General features: G+C 43.2%; 1 protein-coding gene across 1 annotated transcript in view; it reads left to right on the plus strand.

Annotated features, from left to right (window-relative positions):
- Window positions 1–5668: 5668 nt before the first annotated feature.
- Window positions 5669–21656, plus strand: part of XPO1 (exportin 1) — a 40604-nt gene continuing 24616 nt past the window's right edge. Inside the window, exons 1-3 of the mRNA XM_075267574.1 lie at window positions 5669–6185; window positions 19315–19446; window positions 20202–20303. Coding sequence (XP_075123675.1) covers window positions 19321–19446; window positions 20202–20303 — 228 coding nt within the window. The 5' untranslated portion in view covers window positions 5669–6185; window positions 19315–19320. The remainder of the gene's footprint in view (window positions 6186–19314; window positions 19447–20201; window positions 20304–21656) is intronic.

The raw sequence follows: 21656 nt of genomic DNA on the forward strand, positions 1-21656 counted from the left end.
ATATCTACAGTTTTTTAAACTCGTTTTATTGAGGGAAATGTAACCAAAACAAACAGAATAATCAGGGAAATACATGCACAGAATAACAAAAATAAGCACAGAAAAAAAATACTCAAATAAACAAAGATCTGCCACATCGCCAGCCCATTCCAAGACAAGGAAAGGTACAAAAATAGGCAAAAGACTCCAACGCCAACATGCATATAGTACACCACCAGAAGGGAGGCCACAGATCCAGTCGGCAGACATCCTCCCTTAGGGTACAAAGGCATCTATAGCTGAACGCAGTGAAGGGGCAGAATACTGGGTAGCCAGGGAAGCACACCACGCTCCCCAAACTTTAGTAAACTTCTGAGGACAGCCCCTGCCTTTATATATAATTTGGTTGAAGGGGAGGATCAAATTAATCAGCCTCCGCCATTGAGACACCGATGGAGACCGGGGGGCCATACACCATAAGGCAATGGCCTTCCTGGCATAGAATAAACTCTCCTGGAGAAATATCCGGATGTGGTGCTGTCAAATCTCTTCCTCTAGAACACCAAATAAACAAACCTCAGGGGAAAGGGGGACAGGGCGACCCAGGAAATCTGCCAAAAGATCCACCACCCCACTCCAAAAAGCTTGTACAGTTGGCAAACTCCAAATCATGTGCCAGAAATCTGCACGGGGGTGCGCACATCTAAGGCAATTTGGGCCAGGTAAGCGGCCCATCTTGTGCAGATGGGTCGGGGTCAGGTAACATTGATGTAAAATGAATACTTGAATCAACTTATTGTTAGCTGAGGGAGACACGTAAAGAGAAGATTCCAAGACATCCTGAAATGTCTCATCCGTCAGTTCCGGAATATTAGTGCGCCAGCGCGTCAGGGCCGGGGACTCAACCAGGGACACTTTAGCATAAATCAGATGTTCATAAACAGCAGAAACCTCTTGGACCCTGAGAGCATAACACACCTATTAACGGGTATTCAGAAATGGCACTCGGCTGAGTGGGGAACAGAGAGGAGAGAGCATGACGGATCTGGAGGAATCTAAAAAACTGGTGACGGGGAATCTCACGGGAGGTAGATAAGGAATCAAAAGTAACAAAAATCCCCTGCACATACAAGTCCGAAAGAGAGAGCACACCATAACGCAACCAAGACTGGGCACCAGGTAACCCGCAAAGGTCAGCTGTTACCGATCTGTTTTGGTCGCTGGAGAGCAGACAGCCTCAACATGGGTCTAGAGTGGCCCCACACAGAGGAAGTTATCAGAGAATCTAACTGTCTAAAAAATCGAGAGGCACGGGCACGGCCGAGTGGCTCAATACATACAGGCATTTGGGCAAGACAATCATTTTGATAAGATTAATACGGCCTGCTACAGACAGGGGCAGTGCCGCCCAGGTTTGGAATTTAGCTTTAAAGTGCGGGAGAAGCAGAAATATATTCAGATCTAGGAACCTCATAGGGTCCTTGGGGAGCATTATACGGAGATATTTACAGGCCGAGACTATCGGCAGCCCACACATCAGTCCTCCCTCCACCACCGCTGGGGCACCGCCAATATGCATATAAGAGGATTTGGCCCAGTTAGTACGTAAGCCTGAGTAGTTACCAAATACATCTATCAATTCCATGGCGCGAGGTAGCGACACAGAGGGGTTAGACAGGAAGAGGAGGTCGTCGGCATAAAGCGCGACTCTCTCCTCCTGGGAGCTGATGATAATACCCTGGTAAACAGGATCTCGACGAAGAAGTATGGCCAGGGGTTCTGTGGCTAAGGCAAACAGCAGCGGTGAGAGTGGACAGCCCTGTCGCGTGCCTCTACTCAGCGAGAAATATGAAGACAGCGAGCCATTAATGGACAACGCCGCTCTGGGAGATTGATACAGGAGCGACACTCAAGTAATGAATCCAGGCCCGAAACCATACCTATGTAGGAACTGTAAGAGGAAGGGCCACTCGACCGAATCAAAGGCTTTGGTTTGCGTCTAAAGAGGCTATCGCCCAATCATGAGAAGAGACTGATCCAATCTGGGCCACCGCCTGGACTCGTCTAAGATTATCAGACGTAGATTTGCCTGGCATAAAACCTGTTTGGTCTGAGTGAACCAAACTCAGGACCACTGTATTAAGCCAGTTGGACATATTTACAGTTTATTTTTATATGGTCATGAAATGTGGCACTTTTGTTCTTCGCGTTCACCTATAATCAGGTTAGTAAAACTAGTTGCCACCCTTGTGCCCATAGCAGTGCAGTTTCTGATGCTACACACACCCTTTAAAGTAAAATAGTTATTAAGGTAACCGATTTTTTATGCGGATAGGTTTCCGTTTGGGGTTTCCCAAGTAGACTCCCTGAACAGAAACCTATGCGCAGAAGTGAACCGGGCCTTACTGACTCAAACTTTAAAATAAAATGACTTAGTATTTTTAATTATACTTTAGAATTTTTAATATTGTAAACTTTATAAGATGTAGAGCAGGGGTGCCCAAAACATCGATCGCAATCTACCGGTTGATCGGAAAGGACGTATGGGTCGATCACGTGACATTTTTTGTCTTTTTTTTTGTTTCAACCAGCGCAGAAAAGCTGCCACTCTCCTTGCGTTGGTTCAGACGTCTACGTTTCAGCATAGGCGTCGTCATCACGCCGCCTACGCTGATACGCAGAGGTCTGCCAGGAGAAAAGGATGCAGCGGCAGCAGGAACAGCAGCATCGAGGTCGGTAAGTATGAGAACTTTATGTTTGTTTTATAATAGGCCGCTACCTGCTGGAGTATTCCCAGCAGCTAGCGGCCTATTTACCAACCTCCCCTGACCTGTTCACTGCCATCCCCGCTTCCCCTTGTACTATAGGCCGCAGCGGGCGGTAGTGAATAGGCCCGGGCCAGGCCGCGATCCCACTACCGCTATTACCGTATTTTTACTTTAGTGATGCAGGCCGGCTCCTGCACGGCGAGGCCGCAGGCTCCCAGGCCTGTCATAGATATATATTACTATCGCGGCTGGTCTATGACCCTCCGCGATAGTAATGTATAGAATCTCCCATAGACGGCAATACACTTGTATTGCCGTCTATGGGACTTGCAATCAAATGATTGCAGGTTCAAGCCCCCTAGGCGGGGGATAATAAAATAGTAAGAAAAAAAAAAACACTTAAAAAAAATATAATAAAAAATAAAATAAATAAAAGTTCACCTCCTTTCCCTAGAATACATATAAAAGTATAACATTACTGTGAAACATACACATTAGGTATCCCTGTGTCTGAAAATGCCCGGTCTACTAATATTTTTATGTACAGTGAATGTCAAAATCAAAAGTGCTAAACAGCCGGGTTTTTCTCTCTGTTTTGCCTCTGAATTAAATAAAAGGTGATCTAAGCAATAAACATTTCCCAAAATGGTATATCTAAAAAGTACACCTGGCCCCACAAAAAAAAAACGCCCTATACATCCCCGTACAGCTGCAGGGTCACCTGTCAATGTGGCCTTGCAGCTGTTCCAAAACTACAACTCCCATATATTAAATATTTTACCATTTTTTGCCTGAAAATTTTTTTTCCCTATTTTTCTCCTCTAAAACCTGGGTGCGTCTTATAGTCCGAAAAATACGGTATTATATTCAGGGGTCTTTTCAGACCCCCGAGTATAATAATCGGAGCCCCAGGGGAGGTGAGAGAACATAAAAAACAATGTTACTTACCTCTCCGGGATCCGATGTCAATCTGACAATGCTGCGACCCAGGCCCGCCCACAAGAAGTGGGTAGTAGATCTTTTGACTTGGTCATTTTAGAAGTAGCTCACATGCTGAAAAAGTGTGAGCACGCCTGATGTAGAGCTTGTTGCATATTTTCTTTCATAGAAAAAAAGCTGGTGATAGAATTTTGCTTTCACTGGCACAACGCTTGCAGTTGCATTCGGTATTCCATTCAGGGGAGTCCTCATGCGGACTCCCCCGGACGGCATACCAACGCAGTTGTTAACGAGGCCTAAGACTAAAACATAATCACCTCAATTGTTTCCATCTCTGTGAATAAGCAGTGCCACTTTTCTACCAAAAAAGAAGCGGGCTGCCCTTTCTTCAGACGGATTCCACGGTTCATTTAGCCGCGGCGTCCGCAACCTCCAGAGTCAGCCCATTCATTTGAGCCGACTCCGGAGGGGTAAGTCAGAGGGCTTCCTGCGTCATTCTCGGTGCCAAAATCTGCCCTACCACGCCACGTGTGAACTTAGCCTTATGCTCTGTGAACATCACAAAGTGAGCATCTGTTGCAAAATTCCTAGCTATTTTGAGTCCACATCCTGCCCCATGAATGAAGTGTTTGACTACAAAAGGATAAACCAATGAAAATGTAGCAGGTGGCACCTTTCTTTTCTGTCGTGTTATTCTCATAATTTTTGAGGACAAAAACATTGTGTAAGACCTTGTGTGCATTGTCAGTGTGCCAGCCATGTTTTCCATAGCTAGCACAATGTCAGTAATACTATTTTATGGCCCCATACATATGTCTGTGTATTATCACAGGTCCGTGAACTCAGGGCAAAACTCAGGTCCTATTCCTGTCCATTTTGCAGACCGGGATCATGGAAGTAAATGAATGGGTCGGTGGAGGTCGGGCGCTACACGGATATTGTGCAAGTGCTGTTCAGCCATAGACTTGGCACCTGATGTGTACATAGCCTAAGGCTGGGCTCACAACTGTCTTGTAGTCTCCGTATGAGATTCAGCCACAGATTCCACTTAAAATTGGTGGAGACAAAAATCCTACAAGGAGGACTATTCTCTGAGCAGCAGAAACTTTGCGGACCCCATTATAGTTTATGGGGTCCGTGGCATTATAAGCAGACAGGGTTTCTGCCTTTTAGGTCCCCATGCAAACCCGAAGCACAGAAACCATGCTAGTGTGAACACAGACATTGAAGACAGTCACTCCTACAGCGGTAACAACATGTGACTGTCCATAAAACTGTGGGAACGCGTTTGCGCTTCCGTTTTTTCTTTGTAATGAGTGCGTCTGGCGTGTCACCACACATAATGTGACCATATCCTCAATGTGTGTACTGGGAACACCGCCTCAGGGGATTTTGTTTTTGCTAAAAAACATATAAAGTACACACACTAGACAAAGCAGTCCTATCATGAAGGGACCCCTTACAGCCAGGGACAGGGGACTCGTAGGCTTGTGAGACTGGGCGCCAAAGCTTCACCACAACAACTCTATAGCGTATACAGCTGCAGAGGAAAGGTAGCGTTTCCACGGCAACCAAACCTTGCCCTATGACGGCCACAGCCTACAGCTAAGCAGTCACTACTGGTCCGGGAACTAGTCAGAGTCAGCCAAGTAATCCTCCAACCACTAATCCGACACGACTACCTCACTGGGTACCAAACACTCGGATAGCACATACAAGTGGCGGGGAAAAGGTTCTGTTTCTACGGCAAGCAAACCCTGCCCCATGACTGGCATCTCCTCACAGCCAATGGGAATCCAGCTCCTATCCTACGTCATCGCAACCTCTTCCATAGTCGCTTCGCGGCAATCAAAAAAATAAAAAAGAAAGAGGGCGTCACCAATGTGTAAGTTGAAGGACTCGCCTGCTAACCAATCAGCGGACGCCTCATTAGGGGCGCAGCCAATGAGCTTACGACTGAGGCGGAGTTACACAGGTTTCCAAACGCTCGGCGGCGCCATGGGCTTGAGAACTAAACGGAGATGGAATGTCCCAGTCTGAACCGGTTTCAGCCGGTTGCGAGTGTGTGGCACTAGAGCAGAAGAAGCGCCTCTTTCAGCCTGCCAGTCCGCGCACTCCTTCAGTCACAGCGAGAAACTTGAAAACACAGATCTCGCCTTGTATTCTGCTGCCCGGGAAGAGATTAGTAGAATGTGTTAGGGCCCCCGGACTGATTCTCTCAGCCATTCATTACACCGTACTGCTGTGCACTGACTGTGTGTGTAAGGCTTGAGGCCTAGAGACTCCCTCTTCTTCTCCTCATTCATTGGAGCCCAAGGGCGGCCAGCAGCCCTCCTAGACCCGCCATACCTCCTCTCCTCACACACCCTTCACTGAGGGAGCCTCCTTCTCCGCGCCTGTTCTATGAGCGCTGGGCCGGGGCTTATTCTGCCGGGCGTCGCTGGATTATTTCCCCATCTATCCCCTCCACGTCTGAGGAAGAGGCAGCTCCCGCTCTCGGTAAGTGGCCCGGGCCTGTGGTGTGTACGTGACGGTGGGGCTGAGGGGGGTGTGTACCGCTCTCACACACGAGTTGTGCTGTTTTGTGCCCCCCACGTGTGGCCCCTCTGGCGGGGGTAGTGACTACTTGTAGCTTAGTGGGAAACCCTCATGTATTTTCCTATAGCCAGCCCACATGGATGGAAGCTGTGGGAAGAGCTGGCCTCCAGTAGGCCTCAGGCTTCTAGGGGACTTTCCTGAAGCCTCAGCCCCGGCAAGGTGGCGTGAGGGGCAGATTAGACTGACTCGCGTGCCCTCCCCGGGTTTAGACGAGTTGTTGGCGGAGTGGAAATTTCCAGAAATGTTGCACTGTGTGTGGAGAGCTCCGTGCGCGTCACGTGCTGTGGAGGAGGGAGGGGCAGCAGGGAGAGGCCGCTGTGTGTGCGGGAGACGCGCGGCCGCACTGCCCGAGACCTGCCTGGGCACTGGCACCTACTGCCTGCCGCCTGCTTGGGCCTAGTCTGCCGCCCGCACGGAGAGCTATTGTTCCACAGTGTCTGTGTGAACAGCGTTTTATCCTCTTCTGTGGCCCTGCGCCTTATCACGATATAAAACACCATAAATAGGAATTTAGTGAATTCTCATTTCTTTTAAACAACTTTTCTCATAGATTTGTAACTCCAGCTCTTCACCATTTGAAGATCTGTTTGCAGTCAGTGACTGTAAAGTGTTTTCCTCCCTAGGCCCCCTCCTGTTGTGTATCTAAGTTTGCTGCATGCTTAGATACCTAGATGAGAGCCTACGTCTGGGTGGTGCACAAGATCTGTAGGGGATCCTAGTGCACCTAGAGGTATTGTGATCACTGGGTGGGGGTAACTCCTAGATTAGTGGTGGGGTTACATTGGTCCCAAGTAAGCATAACATATACATGATGGCATGTATGTGTAACTTGATGCTTCTTCATTCATTGCTTTGGGGCTGCTAAAGTGTAGCCAAGCCCAGTATTCAGGTATCACTGGCGTTCCCAAAGAAGTGAATGGGATGGGGGTCATCTGCTGCTCCATTTGGCACCACAGATCTAGCAGTAATCCTCATCCAGCGGGATAACTGGTAATTGCCAAAATACCCGTTTAACAAAACTATCTCCTTTCTTGTAAAGTGCAGATATTGCACATGGTGAGAAGTTGAAGCACAACATAAGATGCAGAACTTATCTCAAAGTTTTGTCAATGTGCGACGGTAGAGCTGTAGATTTTGTGTATTTACAGGAGGAAAATCTTCAACTAAGTGGAAGTTGGAGGAAAATGTGTTCAGTTGATGTGACCAGCTACAGCACCAGTACCTCAAATTTTGCTGCAGGAATAGCACTTTTTTCCCCTATCCTGTTTGGCTGTATTGTTAGAGAATAACTCAGCTGGTGGTCTCAGCAGGTAGCTCAGTATGGGAGGCCAACCATGTGCACAAGAGGGTACTTGCATAACATAGTGAATGGTGCACATGTGCTTATCTAACCTACATTGTGCTTTCATGTCTTTGTTTACAACCATAGAAACAACTGAGTAAGTTTAGTGAAGACTTCGTTGACCTGGCAATTACATTTTATCATGGGAATAAATTTATTTTCCTAGATAAATGCCTACCAGTACAGTGTCCACTCAGATATAGAGAAATTCCTGGGTTGTGGGGATGAATAAGCAGTGTGGAGATAGTAGTAGTCACGTGTGGTAGGATAAGTTTCGTTCTTGCTTTCTTGCACATTGAAACCTGTGTACTAAGTTCATAGTGAAACACGTTTCGTTGCAGCCAGAGGCACGATAAGTTATTGAAACTGGAAGTGTCTAGCCAATAGTGGATCGGTGTGAGTTAGCATTTGGCACTCTTGTTTACATGTCAGAATTATTAATGCGCTCTCTGCTGTGACTCATGTGTAGTTATACCCAAGAGTAAGTGTCAGTGTGTCAGCAAGATCTACTTTATTTCAGGTTAACTTCTTTAGTCTTTGCTTGCCTTTTATTGCTTTGTTCATATCTGTGCTGTCCCTTCTGGTTGGGCACAAGACTAGACCAGAACAGAAAAACAAACAACGGATCCCTTGGGGACCCTATTTACTATGGAAAAGAAGGGCTTTTTGTTGACTTTTGGCAAACATTTGGACAGATAATGTGAATGGAGATTCCACCTCCTATGTATGTAGAGGTAGTGCTATCTGATAAATATTTAGTTTAGCATTGAAACTGCTCTGCCTTGATCAGATTGGTTCACCACCAGAGTTATCTGGTTCAGAGCCTCAAGGTAAAGCATGTGTGATGGACAGGTCACATCCTAAGCTTCTGCTTGGAGAGGCTGTTGTAATTGCACTACCTCAGATTCCTAATATTGGCAACATGTGCTCATACACATGGTGGTCTTATGGCTTTTTTCCCCTAAGGGAAATTACCTGTGGACCTAGCTGTTGAGTGTGTAGGGCACACCACTAGGGGGGCTTTCACACTTGCTCCACTGTATGTCCTTTGTGATTCCGCTGAAAAGCCAAGAAAACCAGCTTGGGGATGTCTTGCCGGCGGTCAGTTTAAATACTCATTCATTTCAATGGTTTTTTTTTAAAGCGAACCGCCAGTGTCTGTATGCAGCCTCTCTACCGTTAGTTTTTTTTTTTTGTTTTGTTTTTTTGCAAAGTCCTGCATGTCTGACACTGTCCATGCAAAAAATCCAGTTTCACGGCAGAAAGCTGCATACGGACAACGTGGTTTGCTTTAAAAACCCATTGAAATGAATCTGTTTTTAAACTGACCGCCGGCAAGACGTCCCCAAGCTGGTTTTCTTGGCTTTTTGGCAGACTCACAGTGGACGGTCAGCGGTGCAAGTGTGAACGCCCCCTAACTCAACTCCTGTTTTTCCACAGGCCCACCATGGGTATGCAGCATCCAATAGTCTTCATGCTCATGCTTTTGCCATGTGTATAAAAGCTTCTACTGCTCTTTGATTGGAGTATATGATAGAAAAAAGTTTGGCTTTGCTCAATTTTTGTAGGATTTTAGAAAAATCTGTAAATCCTGGCAGGATGATTGACAGATTTCCCTGTATCAGTGTGTACACAGAATGTTGTCAAATCATGGGTGGAATTTGCTAACCCTTTTACAACAGTTTTCTGGTATATATGTGTAACTATGACACACTGTCTTGCACCAAAAGTATACTATTTGCACCCTGCTTTGAGGCCAAGGGTGCTTTGACCTGACCAATTTACTAAAACTCATGGCAGGAAACTAGTGTGTACTTGATCTGAAATCTATGCCAAATCCTGACTGACCTATGCTTCACTTCTAGTTCATGGGAATGTAGCTGGATTAAGGCTGGATTCCCCTTAATAATTCGGGCATGGCTGGGGCTTCATTAAAATTGGCATTCAGATGTACGCTGCCCCAATGTGTATAGATGTGGAAAGCAGCACTGTCTTAGGAGTCCTGTCAGGAATAATTCTGCTTCACCTGATGAGACCACTGAGTGTGTAGGTCAGACATGGGTAGTGAGTAACTTATCAGTTAGTCATATTATTTTGGTTGTAGATTTATTTAGTAATTTAGGGCCAACAGTCATGTGCAAATGACCGAAGTAACATCTGTAATACCATGTTTAACATGGGTGACCTTTTGTGAATTGTACTGTATGTTGAACATGCAGATAAACTTAGTGAAAATATCATTAGCTTGGATTCGCACTAGTGTTGTTAATGTCAATTGGTCTTATCCATCACTGGATGAGCACAATAGACATTAAATGACACATGCAGAAGGAGCCCCCTGTTTCGGGTGTCTGTCTGCATGCATCCCAATGGGGGAAAAAAATATTTTTTTTTTTTTTTTTTTCTTATGGAAGACGGTGTTCCTCATGTTTACAATGGTGTCAGTAGGAACAGGCACAGGAGGAGGGAAAGTAGCCTGAGTCACTGCTATAGTTAATGTCCGTTGCTGTCATCCGTCAACAACTGTAGTGTGGACCCACCTATAGATTGTTGTACCAGTGTATAGTCCTATGACCATTGGGAAATTCTTTACAAACTATCCTGCTATGTTTTATTACGCTGTGAGGTCCTCTGTAAGTAGAATGTTTTCCCTCAATCTCCCAATTGCAGCAATATCTTTTGTTTTTCCACTTCTCCCTACTATTCCCCTCTGCATCCCGAGGCTCAGTACTGGGCTGTGTATTGTGTAAGCACGTGTTAATGATTTGCACTTGCTGACAAGCTGTCACATGCTGCTGTTCACTTTACACCAACCCTTTTGGGAGATGTTTTGAAACCGTTGGCTTGTCGATTGTCATTGTAGTAATGACGTGACTAAGAACCTTGACGGTGTGACCACCACTAAAGTGTCAGAAACTGCACCAAATGATGCAGCGTAATTGCTGTGTGTACTTTGGATTTCAGCTTATGTATTGCAAAAGATGAACGCTCCACATAACTTGCTTTTTGGCTTAGAATATAAAGTGCTAATTTGTGTTAACTAGTTTAAGTCCAGGCAGCTAATGCTTTATATTGAAGTCTTTTGGATGTGACTGGCTCTTGGTTCCATTGATGGCCTGCCTTCTCGTTGCTCCCCCCTTGTATTAGCATATACATTAAATACCCTTTGCTTTAGTTTGTTTGCATAGTCACAGTCACCACTAGCTCCTGACTAGGACTCCCAATCAAAATTTATCAGTATGTCCTTGGAATGTGGGAGGAAACCAGAGGGGACAGTACTAACTGCTGAGCCACCTTTCTGCCCACAGTGACCCTGTCCGGTGTCTTATGCTGATCTTTCTGAGAGTAACCATTGGAAAAAGACACTCAATAGGGTTATGTCATTTATGGCAGGATTTCCAAGTACAAAGCAGAGTAGATACCGACTGGATTTCCTGGAAAGGTAAACCTATTAACCTGCTCCATGTACTCCATGATAACTCTTCTCATATCAGTGTACGTTCAGACGGCTGTCAGTCATCTTATGTGGGTGAGGTAAGTACGACCTGGTGTCTCCTAGGAGTCCAGTGATTTTCTCAGTAATCCTACTATATCATATAAACTTGTATATCAGAGTTCACCTGACTGGTTCGCTTTAAGGCTGGTGTTATACGACCGTAGTTTTGCACCGCAAATGGTCCGCAATTGCGGGTTCAAAATTGCGGACCATTTACGGTCCCATAATTTTCTATGAGGCCTCTTACACGATCGTAGGTTTTGTCAGTGGTGTGGCGTGCCGCAACCGTGGTCCGGACAGTATACCGCATGTCCGTAATGGCAGTGTTTGCACGGCACGGAAGGTCCAATAGAAGTCTATGGGTGCATGCATTTTTGCGGATATACACTGAACATACATCAGTGTATATCCGCAATTGCGGATATCAACATGTGTGTTTTGTGGTGGTTTGTTTTTTGCGGATCCGCATAATACTGATATACATGGAACGTTGCGGATGTCTACGGAATTAATTTTTAAAGTGAAATTTGTGTTGCGGATCCGCAAATTGCGGACTGCAAAAACCACTACGGTCGTGTAAGACCAGCCTAAAGACCACATTGGTAAGCTAGAAATGCCCGGCCTCCGGCCTCCACGCAGAGGATAAGCAACAACGACTGCACTTAAACGGAATATGTCCCCAAAAATTGACCTACGTTTTACAGGGGGTTTTTAAGCTCTTATTTTTTTTAATTTGATCTATATTTTATCTATTTTAAAATATATTCTGCAACTTTTGTCTATCCACTAAGCCTAATCTTAGACTGATACTTTCCACTTCTATAGGGGTTTACTATGAAGCAGTAAACTCATTTAAATCAGACAAGACTATTGTATTACAATCAAAGTAAACACCCCAATAAATAACATCACCTAACACGTATCATTACATTCTCTACAGACAATAGATGGTCACCTGCTTAGCTACTCCCCTTCCTGTACAGAGCATGTTTAAAAGAAACTCTCTTAGACCTCAGTGGTCAACTCCAGTCTGTCATTGCCCATTGCCTTGACTATAAAGTAAAACTGATCACTTTATGCTATTAACAGAGCAGAGGAAAAGCTCAGGCAATATGGCTGCCCCTATAACCTTGTACAAAAAAAAAATCTCTACAATCTGAGAATTAAACAATTAGAAAAAATAAAAGCTGACTAAAGTCTTTTTTTTTTTTTTTTTTTATGAAGAGGAGGACCTGTTACCACTTCTGTCAGTTCCCAGCGCTTTGCATTCTTCAACAGGAGCTGCTCCACTGATTCCAGTGCACTTGGAATTTTTTATTTTTTTTTCTCTAGTCCATACCATTTCTAGGCTGTCGGTACAGATAGTTTCAGCGACCATTAACCTCCAAGACTAACAGACTATATTTCTTAGGAGCAGTGAGTGCCATCGATATTCCAAGTGCATGGGAATCAGTAGATCAGCACTTATTTTCAGGGTGTAAAGAACTGGTGAAAGGTCCTCTTTAAGGCACGATGTAGCGGGCCACACCAAAAAGCGCTGCAGGCAAAACCGCAGTGGAAACGCATTGTGGTTTTTCCTGCAGTGCTTTTCACGAGAGTCCACAGAGGTTTGCAGATTTTCTTCAACTATACCTATAGGGAAACTGCTGGCATTTCTGCATATGTTGCACGTATTTTCCTACAGCTTGCAGGAACCGTAAAACGCCATGCTTTTTTCTGCAGGATTTCTGTCATGGGAAAACCGTGGTGTTTACGCTACATGGGACCCTGGCTTAAAGGGGTTACTGATTGCATAATTCTTGGCTGAATGAAGGTGTGGTTGCTGAGAAGTTAAGATGTTGGAGCCCCAACCAATATGATCTATTCTACAACTATATAAACCTTATCAATTTTTCTGCTGCTAATAATGCTGAAGCAGACTTTGCGTTTCTTGCTCAGGCTGGAGGTGTGTACAATGGGCGCCACGCTCCTTTGTCCATCTCCATCACCACTGGTTTATTTACATGTAATTGTGCCAGGAGTAACTGTAAAATGGCAAAGAAATATCCAAGTGAGAGTCAAGTGACCATAATGTAGAATATTATGCTCCAAATTCATCTTATGATGCAGCTTAACAGATCAATGCCAGAAAAAAGAGAAATCTGTAAAGAATATGGAAATCTGTTGTCTGTGTCAGTTATTGCTGATGGGATACTAACATCTAGTCACATCTAGTATTTAGAAGTACACAGTAAACTCTCCTTACACTGTAGAGGGCGCATTGTTTACACCTCCATTCACTGTGAAGACAGCTAGCTGCCTTGCCACTAACTGTACATGTCTTGATTTTGAAGATACTGAGCAGTGTGAGGGACACCCAGCAAGATCTGGGATTCTAACCTGGACTTTCCACTGGGTGCCCAGCTGAACTGTAGGTTTTACAATGTTAGTTTAAATGTCCCTCAGGCCCGGTTCACATCTGTGTTCGGTATTCCATTCAGGGAGTACACTTGGGGTACCACCCCCCACCCCCCCGAATTGAATACCACACGCATTACAAAGCGGTGAGCATTGAAAGCACACGGACCCTATAGTCCATGTATTTTCCGAGCAGTGTCTGCACGAATCATGCAGAGAGAAAAGTACTTCACGTACTACTTTTCTCTCCGCATGACTCGTGCAGACATCGTGTGGAAAACACTCAAACCCCGTTATAGTCTATGGGGTCCATGTGTTTTCATTGCTCACCACTTGCCAATGTGTTTGACATTCTGTTCGGGGGGAGGTTCCCAAGCTTCTTCCCGAACAGAATAGGGGGGCCCCAAGCATAATTCCCGAACAGAATACCGAATGCAGATGTGAATTAGGCCTCAGGGTTAAAAAAGTGTAACCTGTTAATTAGAACAGCACTGTGTGAACACATCCTTAATCTTCTTAAAGCTCACTCTTTTGAGCTAGTCTCAATGTTACAAATAGACTAAATGTGGACACACAATGTTAGTACATGCACTAATAAAGTGACCCCATGACGACGACCTTGTCGGGGAGTCTGCTGGTGTCCTTATAGCTGAAGATTCTTTGTGTGTGCTTTATACAGGTATGAAATAGAAAACAGAATATACATAATTAATTGAAAGACTTTACATTAAAATACAAGTCGTCCTCTACACATTATATACTAAAAGGAAATAAGATAATTGGCTGTGTTCCCAGTATCGGGGTAATATCTGTCTAGTGGTGCCAGTACACCTTCAGTATCTGAACGAATAGCTGCTGGCGAAACTAGTGCTCTGCCAACATAGTCTGGTGGCAGCTTCTATCCAGGGAGATCAAAAGAAATGGGTGGTAAAACTCAACGTGTTTGATCCTTCATTCTCCCAATATCGTTGGTGGAGGCTTCAGCTTAGTTTTTTATACCAGATTTTATTTTTCAGTGGTTCTGGAATTTCTTGTATATTGCAGTTTGGTTCCTGCCACAACTGAGCTATTCTGCAATGGATATGACTAGTTACTAGTAAGGCTTAGTCTGCACTAGTTTTTCTATTCATCTTGCAAAAGCGGTTTCCCTAGCACAAGTTTTTACTTTAAGTAACCATTCAGATGACTATCTACATAGTTTCTGTGACTTCACCCACAACCCTCAAAGCTCCATTAAATTAGAATTTTTTTTTTTTTTTTTTTTTTTTAAAGGTGTTTTATTCCTATTTTATGACTTGAATAAATAGTGCTGTACTATGTCTTTTTTCATACATTGAAGGTATAGAGAATTTTTACTTTTTCTGTTCAGGTTCTGCTTTGTCAAGTAAGGGCTAATTCCTGGTGGCCAAAAAACCCCAAAAACCCCTATTGTGGGATCATCAGGCCAGCCAGTCTGTGTACTACTAGTTCTCTGCTACCAGTATCTATAACAGGCAAGGTAGTTCCAGTTCTGACTGCTCCTAAATATACTAACAGGTCCTGGGATGGCTGTACACATTACCATTATGGACATGCTAGGACTATATATAATCTTTTGTAAACAGAGCTCTTTAACCTGCTGAAATGTAAGACACCCCCCCCCCCCCTCGGTTGTTACTAGTGTCTGCTACATCTGTTAATAGTAAATTTTGGGACTTGATACGGTAGGAATTATTTACACTTTTTGCCCATTTTTAACTGCACGTGCCTCTCTCCTGAGGTGTATTTTTGTGTGCATAGTGTACTAAAAGATGTAAGATCTGTAATCGTGCACCAGTTAACCTCAAGAAAACTTATCCTACAACTGTCAGGTTTTTGTTTTGTTTTTGGACATTGAAGTATAGCGGCACCTAAAGATGGCAGTCATGAATGTATCAGAAAACTTTAGTACAGAACAGCCAAGTGACTAGCCACGTATGAACACCTATGAAATTGATGCAAAACATAAATCTTGTGGACATGGTGTAAAAATGATAGGACGGAATTGGGCTTGATAAATGTCCCCCATTGTGTGCTCCTATATTAAGGTGATTTGATGTGTTGAATCGATTCTAAATAAATGTATTTAAAGGGATATAGCGGCGTGCTGCCTTTAAAATGAATGAAGCAGCGGAGGGGGGTCTCAGTGGTTGGAACCCATCAATCTGCAGTTTCTACACTATCCTATGGTTAGAGGATGGGTTTTTCTTTGAATAAGTTTTAAGGTTTTAGGCTGTGGAGACAAAAATCAGCCAATGAGCTTGGAGAGTAATCCTCATCTCTTGGGTACTGGTTACAGTTGTTACAATTGTGTCACTGGCTGCAGTTGTGGGAATCTGTCAGGGCTCTCAAATCTCTGAAGTCATCCACAATATAAAAAAAAAAAAAAAAAAAAAAAAAGTGCATGCCCTGTACCTCCAGTACTTGAGCAGTGAAGCTTGGGTGGGTGTCCTAACTGAACTGCCAGGAGCACCAAACATGAGTCTAATGAAGGGAAGTATAAAAGTGTTTTTTTTTTTTTCTATTAAGGATATAGTTAGAATTTTTACACTAAACCCTAAGTTTTATAAGAAGCGATGGGTGACTTAGGGAATGTTCACATGGAGTTTTTTCCAGGTGGAATTTTGATGCCTGTAAAAATGGGTCCCATTGACTTCATTGGGAGCCTATCACACTTTTTTTTTTTTGCTAGCTAGAAGCGGGGGAAAAAAAAGCGACGTGAGCTATCTTGCCGTGGATTTCGTGGCTGAGTCAACCATGGCGTCCACGGCTTGAGACTGCTCCCGTTTCGGCCCATTCATCGGCATCCCGTCGCAGCTAGTCGCACGGAAAGTTCTCAAGGCGGAAAAGGTTTCCGCCACCTTTTATGCCTTGTGAACATCCCCCTTAGTTCTCCAAATCGACTTGTCAGGTTCTCTTCAAAATTCATTAACACACACAAAAACTAACCAAATTTGGCGCATAGTTAATTCACGACAAGGGAGTTAGTCTGGCTTCTCTACCTTTATACACAGAATATCACTATCTGTCTGACCATGGCTCTTTTATGTCAGAGTGGGAGTCTGTGCTTTGGCTTACTGACACCACAGCCCTAGGTGTTGGCAGCGGAGGTTATGTGAGGACATGACACAGACTTAGATCCACTGACTAGTACAAGCAGATACCCCACAGTTTCCATTCTCTCCATCCATACACCATGCTAAGTGCTTCATATAAGGAAGTTAGATGTTGCCCTTGCCCATTGTGTATTGCCATTGAAAGACTCACACAGGCATGTCACTGTCACTTGCTGCTAATAATATTGGACCGTTCATGTCACCGTTATAATGAACATGACCGTTCTGCCTTCCTGACTGTAAACTTATGGCCTTTTATGTTATATAGGAGAATGTGAAGTGAAAATGATCACATCATTGACCTGCAGGCAGAGATGGTATTCTCTCTAGCTGCCTCATCTGATGCTGTGCAGAGGCATCATGGTATTGATAGCATAACAAAGAAGGTGACGTTACAGATGTCTGTTCAGAACTGACAGGATTCCATTTTTATATTTATCTATCTATCTAGTGTAGCGTGTACTAGGCAGTTGGGCGAGGGCTGTAGGAATGGCAAAAGGTCTTTTTTGCTGGGTTGCTTCTTTAAAGGGGCTCTATCACTGGGAAAAGTCATTTTTATCTAATCACGTGCTTGCATAGGCTTTAGAAAGGCTATTCCACACTTACCTTTTGTATGTAGATTGCTTCAGTGGTCTCTGAATAAGTCCGTTTTTATTCATATACTAATGAGCCTCCAGCCAGCACAGGAAGTTCCCAGCAGCCTCCTCTCTCCTATTATCTTCTATGTGTGTGGGGCAAACAGGAAGCGAGTCATCAGCAGCAGCCTCCCATAGAAAACAGCAGAGAGGTGATCACCATCTATTGTGCACTAGTCTAATTAGCATATGAATATAAACGGACTTATTCAGAAACCACTGAGGCAATCTACATACAAAAGGTAGGTGTGAAATAGATTTTCTAAGGGCTATGCAAAGGTGTGATTAAACATGACTTTTCCTAGTGATAGAGCCCCTTTAAGTGTGGTGTGAGTCGTGTAGAAATGGGGGGGGGGGGGAGCTCTGTGCGCTTTGTACCTTAAATTAGTGTTTGTAGATCTCATCCCATCTTGACTATCAGTGTCTCTCCCATTCAAGGGTTTTCCAACCAGTTTCAGAAGTTGCCCAATGCTGAGAACTGTGGTAAAATAAACTCTATTTGCTGGTTAAATCTCCACAATGCTTCCAGTTTGATACTTGGGTGGACTTTGCAATGTAGGCCTGAGCAGCCGGGCCTGAAACTGTCTGAAAATTGCAGTGAAAATGATCTGACTTCAGCAACCAGTGCTGGAACTGGGGCCTTGTGCACCTTCATAGATTTACTATATTTAAGCCAGAAACTGGTGTGTGTTATAGCGCCAATGCCAACATGTATTTGAGCACTTTTATACTATTTTATGTATGTATTGTGTAACTGGCATGCTTTCTCCATTTTTAACGTCTCCTTAGCTGTAAGTTCTGTATTTCTTTAGCAGTGAGTCCTCAGCAGCCTCCCCCTCCACAGACTTCTATCCGGTTTCTCCAAAAAATAAGCCTTTGCATCCAAAATAAGCTTTGGTTACAGTCAGCGCCTCCAGTGCTAGGTTATGTCATGTGACGTAACAGAATAGGCATGCCAAAACTCCTAACCATCCTGGACAAGTGCCCCAATACCTCACGGTAGAACAAAGTTGTTGTGTTAAGTGCCAGTATGTGTTGCTCGTTCACACGAGTGACGCAGGGAGCCACGTCACTCTTGGGTCAAAACCCACCTGCCTCGACCATCGCGGTCACGGCTTCCCCCTCCGGAGTCGGCTCAAATGAATGGGCAGACTCCGGAGGTTGCTGCCACCAGGAGCGAGCCACTGAATCCGCCTGAAGAAAGGGCAGCTCGCTGCTTTTTTCCGCTATCGGCGACATGCCCCTAGCGGAAAATAGAACGCTAGTGGTCTCCATAGACCACCATTGTATGGAGGTGGATTTTGAGACGAAATCTACTGTCAAAATCCGCTTCCTTGCCACCCCCCCCCCCCCCCCCCCCCCCCCCCCCCCCCCCCGTGTGAACTAGCCCTAAGACCCTCTGACACCATCAATTGTGAATGTAAACCCCTAACCATTTTACAAGATTTGTCCTGAGTGAATCAGAAAAGACGACCTACCCTGGAAATAAGCCCCTAGCCCTTTTTTTCAGAGAATAAAAAATTATATAAAACACTTATTTTTGGAGAAACATGGTGTATAAAAAAAACAAAACTCTGCTTCTTAAATTTAAAGAGAATTTTTAAAGACTATTATAAAACTTTTTACCTGTTATCTATTATTATTCATTTCTTTCATTACTATTCATAGATGGTGGGTTTTTATTTTTTGAGGTACTTAATAGTTTTTTTTTGTAGTTTTCCACTTTATAAAGTTGATTAAAAACTGCTCCACCAAACTTCTGAATTTGCTGTTCAGAGGAAGATGGCTGCACGCACCCCCCACCCCAAATCTTGTAAAAAAAACAGGAAAATATACTTGAGAATTAAAACCATATTAGAAAGTTTGTGTAGTCTTCGTTATCCTAATAGGACATGGTCTGTGACTTTGTGTAGCCGCAGTGCTTTACAGCTTAACTACAGCTTAACTTTTTGTTCTCCTGCTTTTAGTTTTTACAGACTATTTTGTCATGTATTTCTCATGTAACATGTGATCTGTTATATTGCAGTAATCTATGCCAGCAATTATGACCATGTTAGCAGACCATGCAGCTCGACAGCTGCTGGATTTCAGCCAGAAACTGGACATCAATCTATTGGACAATGTGGTGAATTGCTTATACCATGGAGAAGGTGCACAGGTAACTAGAATGTTTTATCTGCATGTGCTTTCTTTCCCAGCCATACATTTTTATTTTTTATATCACATTTCCTAGATCAAACAATGAAATAGGTGTTTGGTTTTTTTGGTTTTTTTTTTTTTCTCTCCCTCTCTAAAGTAGCATCATATATCAGACATGATGCCAGATGGACCTAGTTTACTATAATGCAGTGGTTCTTAATCTTGTTTGAGGTACCGAACCCACCAGTTTCATATGCACATTCACCAAACCCTTCTTTAGTGATAAATCAAATATGATTTATTTCCCAATTCAAGACATAGATATATATATATATATATATATATATATATATATATATATATATATATATATTTTTTTTTTTACTGGTACACAAAATGAACCGTGCATATGGCCTAGGTTAAGAACCACTGCTATAATAGAAAAAACCTACATGTCGGGTTTTGCTGTCCGCTTGAAAAGTCGGACATCTTTACGAACGAACACGTAAGGACAGGCACGGAGTGTAAACAAACGCACCCGATCTCCATTTAAATGAATGAAAAATGTCACGGACACAGGTAGTGTCCGCTGCTAATGTCCATGCAAGATTTTGAATGGACATTAGCAGCGGACACTAGCTGTCGGACAATGACCGTAGTGTGAACGCTCCCTTAGAGGTTTGTTTACATTTCAGTTTCTTGCTGTGATGTTGAATATGTATATAAATGCTGCTTTCATTTTTAATTTAACAATTTTTTTTTCTTTAATTCCAGCAAAGAATGGCACAGGAAGTATTAACACATTTAAAAGAACATCCAGATGCCTGGACAAGAGTCGACACCATTCTTGAGTTTTCACAGAATATGAACACCAAAGTAAGAAATCATTGACAAGTTTAGAACAAAAGCACAAACCTTTGTTGCTTTGCACTTCTTCCCTGTTCCTCTAACAACTTTGAGGAAGGTGTCTTGCTTGGCTTCAGCTTTTATTTTCTGAAACTTGATACAGTGAATACTTTTCACTGGAAGTCAATGAAACAAAGTCGATTAAATCTAGATTGAGTCTATGAATGTCTTTATTTTGTTTAAGGGCTCTATCAAACTGTGTATAAGGGACGGTCCGGTTCCAGCTTAATTCTCAGGCCTTGGTGTAGATGGTTTAGAGTTCCTGACGCTTGCTCATATTTTTCTGTAATACAATTGCAGCAAATGACCTCAACAATCCTCTACTCCTAAGGGCTACTGAGAATTTGTTGGCAACTCACTTTCTGTTGGGTAATTACCCCAAATTATATTGTCGCAAAACAATAAATTTTGGCTGTTTTGTTAGTCTGTGCAAAGGCTGGGTTCACCTCTGCATCTGAGTCTCCGTTGGAAACTGTATTGCAGAAACTGATGAAAATCTGCAGAGGAAAAAGCCCTAAATCTCACATGGCTTTTTTAAAATTTTTATTTCCCCTCTGCGCATTCAGTTTTAAAACTATGGGGTCTACCAGGGTCCGTGTGTAACCGCTGTTTTAGCAGTGCGCCTCTGTGGTTCAGGGACTCCTATGGACCCGAATAACAGAGTCGGGACTCATGTGAACCTAGTGTAAGCAGTGTATACTAGCCATTCCTGTTTCTGGAATATTGAATATAGGTGTGTAGATGGATGGATGTCTGTCTATCTCCTCATATAGTTATACAACTATTATTTTATACTTTTCTTTAATATAATAAACTAGGAATTTAACTCTAGACCCTCAAAGTGCTTTGGGCATCTCATGACCATATCATTTTATACGTATCAGTGATCTGATCAACGTATCCAGCCTTATGTGTCGTTGTCATTTTGTTCAGCAATCTAATATCTAAATGATGTGGATTATTTTTTTTCATAACTTGTATATACATTAGTAATTTATCAGACTTCAAAATTAACTTTTCCTGTAACTATACAATGTGCGACTTTTTTTTTTGCAGTTTTTTTGCTGCATATTTGATACAGGATCCCATTGTATATTTAATATGGTATTTTAAGGCTTTTATCTTGGCAAATCTAATCTTCTTCCAAAGTGCTAACAGTAGTTAACAGTATTTGCTTGCCTGGACTTTTTTTTTTTTTTTCCTGCTGTTAAATACTGACAGACATTACTAATGTTTAAGTTGATTTATCAACAGTACAATAATATTTAAAAAAAACACTCAAATTGTCTTGTGAAAAAAATGACATTAGCGGAACAGAAAGAA

The sequence above is a fragment of the Leptodactylus fuscus genome, chromosome 3 (assembly GCF_031893055.1).
Source record: "Leptodactylus fuscus isolate aLepFus1 chromosome 3, aLepFus1.hap2, whole genome shotgun sequence".
NCBI classification, from domain to species: Eukaryota; Metazoa; Chordata; class Amphibia; order Anura; family Leptodactylidae; genus Leptodactylus; species Leptodactylus fuscus.